This window comes from Dermacentor andersoni, chromosome 4 (genome assembly GCF_023375885.2).
Source record: "Dermacentor andersoni chromosome 4, qqDerAnde1_hic_scaffold, whole genome shotgun sequence".
In the NCBI taxonomy this organism is placed as follows: Eukaryota; Metazoa; Arthropoda; class Arachnida; order Ixodida; family Ixodidae; genus Dermacentor; species Dermacentor andersoni.
This window is the reverse complement of record NC_092817.1, coordinates 147,617,983-147,629,679: the sequence shown is the minus strand read 5'-3', so window position 1 is coordinate 147,629,679 and position 11,697 is coordinate 147,617,983. Positions and strand designations below refer to the sequence as shown.

At 42.8% G+C, this 11,697-nt stretch overlaps 1 protein-coding gene across 4 annotated transcripts in view; it reads right to left on the bottom strand.

Moving 5' to 3' along the window:
* Nucleotides 1-5,424: 5,424 nt before the first annotated feature.
* aop (ETS variant transcription factor anterior open) overlaps nt 5,425-11,697 on the bottom strand; it is a 167,257-nt gene continuing 160,984 nt past the window's right edge. For all 4 annotated transcript variants that reach the window (XM_050184985.3, XM_050184984.3, XM_055074512.2 and 1 more), the window contains exon 9: nt 5,425-9,088. In XM_050184985.3, coding sequence (XP_050040942.1) covers nt 8,920-9,088 — 169 coding nt within the window. In that variant the 3' untranslated portion in view covers nt 5,425-8,919. The remainder of the gene's footprint in view (nt 9,089-11,697) is intronic.

The window sequence follows — 11,697 nt, the reverse complement described above, 5'->3', positions numbered from 1 at the left end:
TAACGCCAAGCAGCCCCATCCAAGCATAAAGTTTCAAGGGCGTTTTGATGGCGAGCGGGCTCGCCGAGGCCGCGGAATCTATGGAGCGCATGGATGTCAATTCAGAAAATATATGGGTATAAATCTCATAAACTCTTGATGTGAAAGCTGCATTGACATTTTACAAAGTTGTGCTTTAGATTTTCAATTGGAGAACTTTGTGGGTTTAATGTTCTTATAAACATTTGACGACAAAGGTCTATTAACTTTTCTAAAGTCTTACATCGAAACATACAACGAGACAAGCCAAATCAACACGCTAGCAGACAGCATGCAGCGAGGTCCGATCAGACGAGGCGTTCTGGTGGTTCATTTGTGCCGTCATGCCACATAAAAAAATATCAACTTTTTTTTTTCACCTACGCCAAAACATCCATGTCAAGACACTATAAGCCAGCCAAGGTAACTGCGTTCTTAATTATTTTTTTTACTTTGACTTTTATTCGCGAGGACACATTGAGCCGCTTCTTTTTCTTTTCTTTTTTTTTTTCTCTCTCGCAACTCTACTCGCGGGCTGCCAGAGCCAGCCAGTGCGCGTACGTTTTTCTCGTGTTGCCCCGACCACCGCGCGGCGCACTTGGGTGCGCGTTCGGTTTGCTCTGGCCGAGTGGATTTTCGCCTGGCAGAGTTTTGGACGCTTTCTGGCTAGCAGACGGGAAAAAGAAACAATGGTCGCTCCCCGCCATCACTGTGGGGACTCGACGCATTGCACTGCGTTCGCTTGTGCGCAACCTCTCCAGAAAGTCTTGTCTAGCCGGTGTAGGATACCGAGCACTATGCCTATGGTTCTCGGTGGACCAAGCGTCTCATGTTTTCTTCGGTATTCCTTCGGTAGCCACATTAGGTGCCCAAAGCGGCCATTCGATCGTGGCCAACATACTTTCCTGTGCATTTTTTTTTTTTTTTCATTTTGCGGTGCCCTCGCCCCACAGAAGGAAAAAAATGCATTGTTGCGACGCAGCGAATTGTCGCATGGCGAAAGTTCGATTTTGTTACCTCTTCTTTTGCGGAAAGTAATGGGGCACGGGACGCTTCAGTTGCCAATTGCTCTTATTATATTATTGCGATAGCAATTATATGTACACTACAAGCGACTTCCTGCCGTCGCCGTCGCCCTCATGTTTCGTATAGAGTCCAAGGGCGATACCATCGTGACCGCGCGCCGCATGCTGTATGTGCGAGTGAAAGCGTAAAAGGGGGGTGGGGGTGGAATGGGTGAGCCGAACATGGTGAATCAGTCTTGTGTGCGCAAAGGAAAGGAGAGGAAAGGAAAGGAGTCTTGTGTGCGCATCGTCAGGGGTCATTGCTGATAAAATCTGCTAAATCTTGAGACACTATCAATTGTTTCCGATATTTTGAAACGCCGGAACAGCTGCGTGTCGCAATCAAGAACCAACGACATGGAAAATTGACGAATGGGGTCATCTTGTTCCACGTCCTTGCCCGTTTCCACGTCGCTGATGCGGTTAACAGAAAACTGGCAAAGTTCAAATGTGAAACGCAGCAACAGCCGTCATACATCCCAGACGTGTCGCCTTGCGACTTCCACATTTTGTGGCAACCGAAAAAACAGCTCAAGGGAACCAGATTCGCGTCGGACGATGACGTGAAAGAGTCAGTTACAGACTTTTTGAAGCAGCAACCCAAGGAGTTTTATGAAACGAAAATCACGCGACTCGTTAGTCAATGGGACAGATGTCAAATGCTTATGGAGATTACTTTTAAAGTACCCCGTTTGTCATATATTCGCATTGGCTCACTTTCATTTGACTCGCCCGCGTATATCTTGCAGAACTTTTGCTTTTTATACGTGCTCTCTGTTGGGACTATAATTTCGGTGCAATTACTCACGATACACGACCGGTGACAGCTGCTCCTGCGTAATACGTTGGAACAAATGACAGCGTCATCGAGATTTTTCACTGGCCATTGCATATGGATAAGAATGTAAACACGGTTCTTGAATGACAAGGTTTCATTAACGTATTTGTCCTCAACTTGTTCGTTTCATAGCCTTTTCATTTTTCATATCAGCGGCATGCACTGTTTTCCTGGTTTCGAACTGATATAGTTCTAAAGTTCGTGTGATATTTTCTTTACTTATTAAATAGACAAAAAACATGGAAGCATTGATATCAGTTATTTTGGGCACAATTTTTGGCACATACGAGTATATTCTTTTATGGAAAAATGCATATTTTACTTGTTCTGACAGTGCGTAGTGTTCAAGAATTCGTTTGCAGCATCTGTGGCAATGGCAATGCAATTATTATTCATGTATTTGATCCCTCGACAAATTGTTTAAAAGGAAGCTTTAACTCGGTCCCAACTCCGACGCGGCCTATTCAAATTCATGTAAAACGCAGAAACGCTTTTCTGAGATAATCCCTGAATCGGTTTTAATGAAATTTGTTGCATTTGAGAGAGAAAGTTAAATTCTAGTGTCTGTTGGAAGCGGAATTTCGATTTAGGGCCTGAATTTTGTTTAAAATATTTTGAGAAATCCGAAAGTCCGAAAAAATAGAAGCACGACGTTTACAAACTAATAGCTATGCATCAAGAACAGATATCGCGGTTCTGTAAACGGCATCTATTATAACAGTCAAAGCGGACGGATTTGCCATGTCAAATTGTATCTTACGTGAATTGGTTGCGTTGTGTACAAGGGTTCTGCAAAAGCCGTATTTCCATATTACTATTTTTTTAATTCGTGTGTAACATATCTATTTTGTCCGCTGTAGATGTACTATTAGATGCAATTGAAAGAATTGTGATATCAAATTTCATTGTTGAGAGACATAGTTTTTAAACTAGATAGTTTCGTTTTCTGAAAATTTGCGATTTTGGCAAATTTTTCGATCTTCGGAACCAACAGGCACTAGAATTTAAGTTTTTTCTTTTAAATGCAACAAATCTCGTCAAATTTGGTGCAATGGTTGCGGGGAAAAACTAATTCCCCTTCTACATGTATTTAAATAGGAGCACCCGAGCTAAAGCTTCCTCTTAAGGGGGAGGCCGAGCTGCAACGTGAGACCCACCCCGAACGAAATTTCTGGCTACGCCACTGATCATGGACCCTTGAAGATGCCTTGGCAAACCATGCATGGCATAAGCTGAGCTAATATATGACCTTAGAACGCCTGGCGCAAAAATGTTACGACAATACGCTGTATAAATTAGGCTGCAAACAAAAAAATACGCACATCCAATGCACATGTTGGAATCTATGTGACGCGGTTAATGAAGTGATGTAAATTAGCCAGTTTCATTTCTGCGTTTCTGACATAAAGGAAAGTGACGTGTGCGTGGGCTGTCATGCACCTATGCTAAGTAATGCGACAAATTTTATATTGGGTTGTGTTTTTTTTTTATTTCTTCTTATTTATTTTAAATTTGCCGGCCACTTCTTGGCCGATCACCCATTATGGGTATGTATCATAGTGTGGAAATTACAAGCATCATCAACATGCGGTGATCATCTCAAGGAGATAGTTGGCAATGTCACAATCACTACCGCCCACTTTTTGGCCTATCCCCCGCTGTATGTCCCATTGTACCACCCACTTATTGAATATGTGCCCTAGTATTGAAATCATCGTCATCATTATTAGCATGCGGACGCGCTTCTTGGTGAATCCCCTCTTGTGGGTATGTGGAAATCCCCTGTTGCACAGCCTGTGGAAAATACGCATGATCGAAATGCCGAACCTGTAATTTCATCAGCAACTCATTTCATTCAAATGTGCATCCGACTGAAAGATATATGCGAACAAATCTAATTTGGTCCAGATTGGTATTCTGTATCGGCGAGGTGCTTATTCTTACCCTCATTCTAGCGTTTATTGTGAAGACTGACCAGGACCTGAGTGTGCACGTTTCAAGAATTAAGAAGAAGTCTATACATGGTGTTGTGTTTACGTGTATTCGTCGCCATGCAACTATAATTAAGAGATTTCTGAACTCGTTTATCTTATTGTTTCCGGCAAGTTTCCTTTGTAGCAATTGCTACAAACGGATGGATGTCTGATTTTCCCTTTATTCAACTTGTAACTATATACCGACGTGCGTTGACCACTTCACTCACTGGTTTAAAGCTGTTTCACTTACAAACACCACTGTGGAAACAGCCATTCAAGCTGTTGCAGTGGTGCGGGTCAGTCAGTAAGTGGTGACGATAACTAACAGTCAGTCATGATGGCATGAATGGGAACATAATTTTCTGCTCTTTCAAGACAACAGCTTTTCAATTTCAAATGCCAACAGTTTCTTGTTGTGATTGCATTTCCTGGCTATGGACAAACTTCTAGTGCATTTCCATTTTATTTTGAAATAGTATGCACATGTTTCATGAGCAGAAACGGGTCTCGTGCTTACAATACTTTTGCCTTTCATACAGCACTGTGAGAGACGCACCAGAGCACCTTGGTCCAGGTGACAATGTTAGCGATTTCAGTAAGCTTTTAGTGTTGGCCAGCAATGATAGGGGTGCAATGGCCAACACCAAACAGTGCGAGCAGTGCCAGTAACAACAGTGTGAAATAAGAGTACTATATGTCAGCTGTCATGTTCTCCACACTTCTTGGGCAAGAACAGGAGATGTCACTTTGAGGCTTGCCAGCCAAATTTATATGAAACAATCAGTGAGACAAAGCTACTGCAAGCACATAATTGTGCAGTTTCAGAAACTACTGAAATTTCAGGAAGTTGAAATTCGCATAGGATTATAGCGTTTACACAATTTTAGCTTTGAAACAAAAATGGAAAGAAATTATGGAAATGGCATTTGTAACACCATATTAAACCATTGATAATGATGTCACTCTGGCCACTGCAACGTCTGTACCAATGCCTGCAAAGCATTTTTTACTAGTTGTTGCATATAAATCAATGCATACTGAAAGCTAGCAGACAAAGCTGACTAATTTTCACTGTGTTGAAACTCTCTTATGTCAGTTACCATATGTTTATATATTAGCTTCGTACTTCCTAAAGATATCTCAATATTTTCAGAGATGGCTTAAAATTCAGCATTTAATCTTTGCAACATCATAACTGGGCCTTCTCAATGAAGGCTCAAGCTGGTACAGAAAGAAGTTACCTAATGAAGGCACTGTCAATCAGTATTCGCCTTGAGATAGACAACTTGCCTAATCACTTCACTTAGTAACTGTCACACAGCTTGCACATGATATCTGCATATACTTGCACTTGAAAATATTGCATCATTCGTATAGCTAGCACAACCACAGAGAACACAGCTTGTATTTGTTTGCCAGCCAATGGTGTGCGTGCCCTATGCTATTTGAAAAAAAAAAATTAGGACTGTAATGCAAGTCATAAGCAACAGTGTAAATATTTGCAATGTCATGACCACACAACACACTCTTGAAATGTTCCATGACGATTTTAATCACACCACAGCTCATTAAGGCTCATAGCAGCTCTTTAGCGCAAGCACTGGGCCTGTCATGATCACGTTTCTGCCATGACTTACACACTCCCTGCATGCATGAAATAGAGAGCTAAACATGGAAGACATGTTCAACATTAGATGATGTTTCAGCCAGTGTTTAAGGCCTTGTCACACTTGGTGATCTCAATAAATGCCCAAATAAGTATACAATATGAAAACGATACCTAAGAAAGGGAAATCAAATGTGAATTTCCAGAAGGCCAATTGCAACACTCAGTGGATGAGGAGGCAGGGTCCATGGTGTACACGGCAGGTAAAATAACTTTCTGAAGAAGGGAATGAATGCAATTAAGGTAATTAAGGTACATTGTAAATGACTAAAGCAAGGCCAGAAGACAAGAACAGAATGCGAGGGTAAGAAGTTGGCAGGACAGCAAGTAAATTTGGCTGCAGTCTAGCTTCCGCCAAAACAATACCTCTTACTTGTGTTGTCATTGCTCACTGCCGTTTCATTTCCAATGCTGCAATGCAACTCGCGGGCATGTAGAGAACAGTGAGCCATTGTGCAGCGTATGCAAGCAGTTCCAGCTTCACCAATCTTAGACAAGACATCTAAAATAATGGTACCCAATGCAGGAAAAGATGAAAAGACAATCTGGAAATTCCCTATTTGATAATTTACAGCACAAGATCCAAAAGTAAAGAAGGATGCAGTTTTCATGTACAGTAGACTTTCGTTCATTCAACTGTGGATAAATACTACATTTCGGTCAATTTGACTGAGGCCGAAGTTCCTGGCCACCACTCGTACGTATCTATAGGATCATATATCTGAGATTTTTTCGATCCTGGAATTTGCATAAGTCGGATGATTTTATCTTGGCTGGTCCTCCCGCATACACTTAAACCCAAGACAACATTGCTAACTCCAATAGCAACAGTGTCCATCTTCGCTGTGTTAGAGAGTCGAGCAAATTCTTCGAACACATTATCTCATCGAAAATTTTCAGCCTGCACCAAGAAGATTTTAAAGCCAAAATGATAGCTCACAATCAATTATTACAATATTTACCCGACAGTAACAATGCTGCTTTCAGTCTGATCACGAATACACATACAACGGTAAGTTATTTTGCATATTAAGCTAGCGGCAACAAGTCCGATTGTGTTCTTGGTGTTCCGGAGAATTGCATGCAATTCTCCGGACAAGCTAGCGGAATGGCTAGTCTGGCATGGGCCACAATCCTGTTGGCAATTGCTGCAGTTTTGTGATAAATGCAGGATAGCATAAACACTATGGATATTGTAGAGTCATCATGTTGCGATTCTTCATAGACAGTGATAAAGCACTCAAGTGATGATGACGGACATTAGGTACATAAATTTGCATTCTGCGATGGTGAAGTTCACTGGTTGCATAATTTTATTGCAAGAAACGGAGGAATGCTATGTTCTTCCTCCTAAAAGATCAGGTGTGCATTAGATTTTTACCTTGTTTAGAAGATATAAGGTCATTTTTATGTTAACTTCACTTTTCTACTTCGAAACCATAAAAAGAGGGTACACGTTTTATTCGGGTGCATTTTAGAGTCGGGATAAATACTGCTAACTGAATAATTGGCGTGTTTTCGCATGTTTTATGCTTCTAGTTGAATTAAAACCACCAGATAATTAAACCAATTTTATCGGTTCTGTCACGGCCAAATTAACGAAAGTCTACTGTATATTTTGCAAAATGTGAAGAAAAGCAAGTGTCATAGAGACTACAATGAATCGATGAATTGTTTGACACAGAAATGCAGAAAGAAACTTGTAGTACAGGAAGCAACGACGTGTCTACGATATGGCGTATTGCACAACTCGCATTGGGCCAACCTCCGTGCTCCATTATTCTTATCGAACTTTCCACTCATTGCAGATGGAAGAGAAAAAGAAAGCTCTTCAATGGCAACAGTTATTCAAAGATGCTGAGGACAACTCAGCACAATGCAACTGCGCAATGCACATTGCAGCTAGGCACAATGCAAGCACAGCACTCAACAAATCATGTACAAGTGAACCACGAATGCTAATCATGAATGCTCTTGCAGTTGTCTTTCGCAATCCATTATCATGGGTGACGATGCCAAAAGTGCAAACCTAAGCAAATGATGACCGTGAGAAACAACATGAAGGGTAGAAGAATGATTTGCTAGGATTAATTCTTTTTTTATGGTTTGTGAGAAGAAAACAAAACAAAAACAAGGATAAAAACTTGCTCGCTAAAAACAGAAAAAAGAAAAAGCTGACCCACATAGCAGCTGGCTTTGAGCGCAGTTGTCTTTGAAATCTCAAATCCATTCTTTTGGGACACAACAATTCAGCAGCGAATGAATGGCACATCACACATCTTCCGCACTAGCCTCGAACCAATGTAGCTAACTATTGCCATTGAGATCAGCATGTCCCGTGAAGATAGCTACACACAGCCAAACTATCCCGTGTAAAAAATGCAACTCATATAAGACAACTGCACACCTCAATATATCAGCAGTGCAGAATCCAAACGTGCAGAGCCCGAAATGGTCACTTTGAAAATCCTGTGTCACATCATGTCACACCTGTCATGTAGTTGTATGGACAGTGCCACCGCATGGCACCATGAGCAATATATCCATGTGGAAGCTTGCAATGGCTTCTCAAGGCACTGTACAAATCTTTGCACACACAAACATGCATGTACACACGATGTGCATACATTCACCTTGTACAAAGTGGACAGCAAAGGTGTCCCACTGCGTCTGTTCAGTGTGTCTGCTTCACAGGACGGTTGATGCCGGTCACAGCGATGCGCATGTGCAAAGCGAAACACGCTGTTCACTCAATTGTGCTTTACGTCACCACCAAAGTCTTGGAAAAGTCACCACTGTTGTCCGGTGGTTGCTGCTGTCGCAATCGACTTGCGGACCCATACACACTAAGGGTACTTCCTCGTGAGACCGCATCCTTGCACACGGCATGTAACACTAAGAAATAGAAAAAAAAAAAAACGCCGCGTCCACTATTATGCACACGACACCGGGGCGCTATCTTGACACCACTGCTACAAGATCACCAATGCCATGGGAGACGCAACACAAAACACCTGAGTGGACTGTAGGGACCTTTACAATGCTTCGCACAGATGGGGACAATGATGAAGGACAATTCTTGTGCTGTCACCTCACGCTAGGCGATGCAGCTCTCTACCACCATGCAGATTATCACTGTCACACACTGTCTCGGCTAAAAGTAAAAAAAAAAAAACAAGCTGAGGGTGCGTTCATATAAGCTGTTTTTCATCAGGCACCAAGGAGAGGGCTTGCAGTGTGTGCCGTAGGAGGCACTCGGTGGCTTTCAAGACGGGGAAGGCAGGCTTGATGTCTGCACAGCCATTTGCAGCAGGTACCGTATACGAAGAAAGGAAGCAAGGCACGGGAGGTGTGTGCTCAGTCGTTCTCGATACAGGGCGAAAGGCACTCTTCCTTGATGCTCATGTCTAGGGCGCTCGAGGCCTCTTCTTCCTCTCCCTCGCGGGCTGCAGCGGCGTCTGACACTGTTCGTTCCAAAAGCGACCGCTGCTTGCAGTACCGTAGCTCCGTGGGTGGCCGCAGAAACCTGTATTGAAACCAAAGACAGAGAGAAAAAAGGGGCAAATTTCTTTGGCAAGAAAGAAAAGAGTTTGCTGAAACGATTCACAGTGTGACTGCATACTGCCGCAGACAAAGGTGAGGGTGTGAGCAGTGCAGAAAGTATGAAGGCTTCACTTACAAGCAGGATGTTGACAGCCATGAATGCAGAATTACCACATTTTCTTTTGTGAGTGGGGGGGCTACCATTAAGAAGTCATCAAAGACAGGCAGGGAGCAGAGGTGCCGCAGTAGCCCTGTGGCTATGGTAATGCACTGCTAAGCCCTGCCACAGGGGCAACATTTCGATGGGGGCAAAATACAAAAATGCTTGTGTACTCAGGATTAATTTTTGACCACCTGCAGTTCTTTAACGTGCCCCTAAATCTTAGCCCACACCTCATGCCTCATAATCAGATTGTGCTTTTGGAATGTAAAACCCAAGAATTTAAGTTTTGGCAAGGATGAAAGTGCAGTCATACTCAATGCTCATGGGACATGTCAGTCACTCTGAGAAAAGCTCTGAGCATTCCGTGCTCCCACCAAATCTTCTTAGTTTCATGCTATATTCGGGTGGATGACGATTTCGCCTTTCATGAACCTTGCCCCACCTTTGGGATTCCACGGAACTGATTTGTCCCATTTAGTGTCCATCTGCTTCGAGTTGTCGGTTATTTTGACCCCACCCTGATATGGTAGCCACTAGAGTAGCTAAGATGGTACAGCAACCGCCCCAGAAAGGCGTCCCACGTTCAATCCCCAGAGAAGGACGAATTTTCCTTCGACTGCAAAGCGTTCTTTCTGAGAAACTTATTTTGGGTTTCCTTCATAGTTTTCTACTACAGTCTGGTGTATTACCTTTCTCCTTTCATGAACCTTGCTCCACCTTGTGGCCTTCCACATAACTGATTTGCCGCCAAATCTGTAACAGTGTACGGTTGTGCCACTTCCGAGAACCCAGGTGAGCTTGCACTCATGGCTGCCAAAATTCTACTTCAAAGCCTTCAGTCTTTTCTGCATGGGCCAAATCTTCATCTCTGTCCACAACAGTGTGCGCACACAGGTTTTGGCAATACAGAACCACCCACCGTGGTGGCTAAGCGGCTGTGGAGCCGTGCTGCTAGGCACGAGGTCACAGAATTAAATCCCAGCCATCGCGGCCGCATTTCGATGGAGGCAATACGCAGAAACACCTGTGTACCATGCATTAGGTGCACACTAAAGATCCCCAGTTTATCGAAATTAATCCAGAGTGCCCCATTACCTCGTGCCTCATAATCAGACTGGTTTTGGCACGTAAAACGAAATAGTTTTTTATGTTGTGTGTTGCATCACCCACAGCTGTGGCTTGTGCATGGTTCAAAGGCCAGTGATGAATGGGTGTTAGCGATCCCCATTAGGTCACCTAGTCGCACTGCTTGGTCTTCGTGGACACATTTCCCTTTATTTCTGAGCTAGTTGCCAAATGAACCAATTTCAACTACACTGAACAATATCTGTACTGTTCGTTGTGATGGGGCACATATGTGTAATTATGCACACACATATAACTTCTCAATCATTGAGATGTACTTGGGACATCTGCATTATGCATTGCCTTCACTGCACTACTAGACATCAAAGATTCCCATAATGACAAGGATGCGATCGCTTCAAATTGTGGACAATTTCACTCATGGCAAGACTAGGAGAGAAGCTGAGATGTCTGGACAATAACGGCTGCAATATGCCATTTAACCACAACAAACGCCTTGATTATTCTAAACACAAATCATAATTTCAAAATGTGAACCTATGTACCACAGTTTTCGGCATAAAAATATCTTAACTGCCAGCATCATTTACCAGAAACAAGTTTCAGATGAGTATCTTGCGACCAGCCCTTGGAAAATTTCTCTCGGCCAAAAATGGAGACTAGAATGTCACAGCTGAATCTTACTCATGGAGCACTGCAGTACTTAGTCACGCTAAATGAGAACACACTGCTAACCCTGTTTAATGGTGAGCCTTCAAGTAGTTAAATACCTCAAAGCCAACGCTGCATGAAGGCAGTGTTTGCAAACATAATGAACATTATTGCTGTAAATAAAGAAAAATTCTGGGGTATTACATGCCGAAACCACAGTCTCATTATGAGGCACGCCATAATGCAGTTCTGGGCAGTATCGAAGATGCATGTACCTTAGGTACTATCTTAGATACCCTTCGGGTAGCTCATATCCTTATCATGATACATCTGGCAAGACGTGTATCAGTATCTGTATTTCTGATACATGATAGAATGTATCACGCGTCTTAAGATCAAAATACTGCTATCGCAACACCACCGTGTGAAACTATAAACGTTCGCTGAACTCCGCTTCTCAATCTGGTACTGCTGCCACAAAGCCACCCGAGAAAAAGTAAAGGCAGCGACATTCCTTTATCTTTCTGCGAGAGCCCTTAAGAGGCAGTGGGTGGAAAAACTCGAGAAGGTAAAACTCCAAAATTTTAAATAGATGGCGACCCACTAGCTGGTCGGCAAGCAGAGCTATCAATTACAAAAGCAATAACCAAAACCCACCGATAGCGCAGCGTATCAAGAAAGAGCTGTCATGT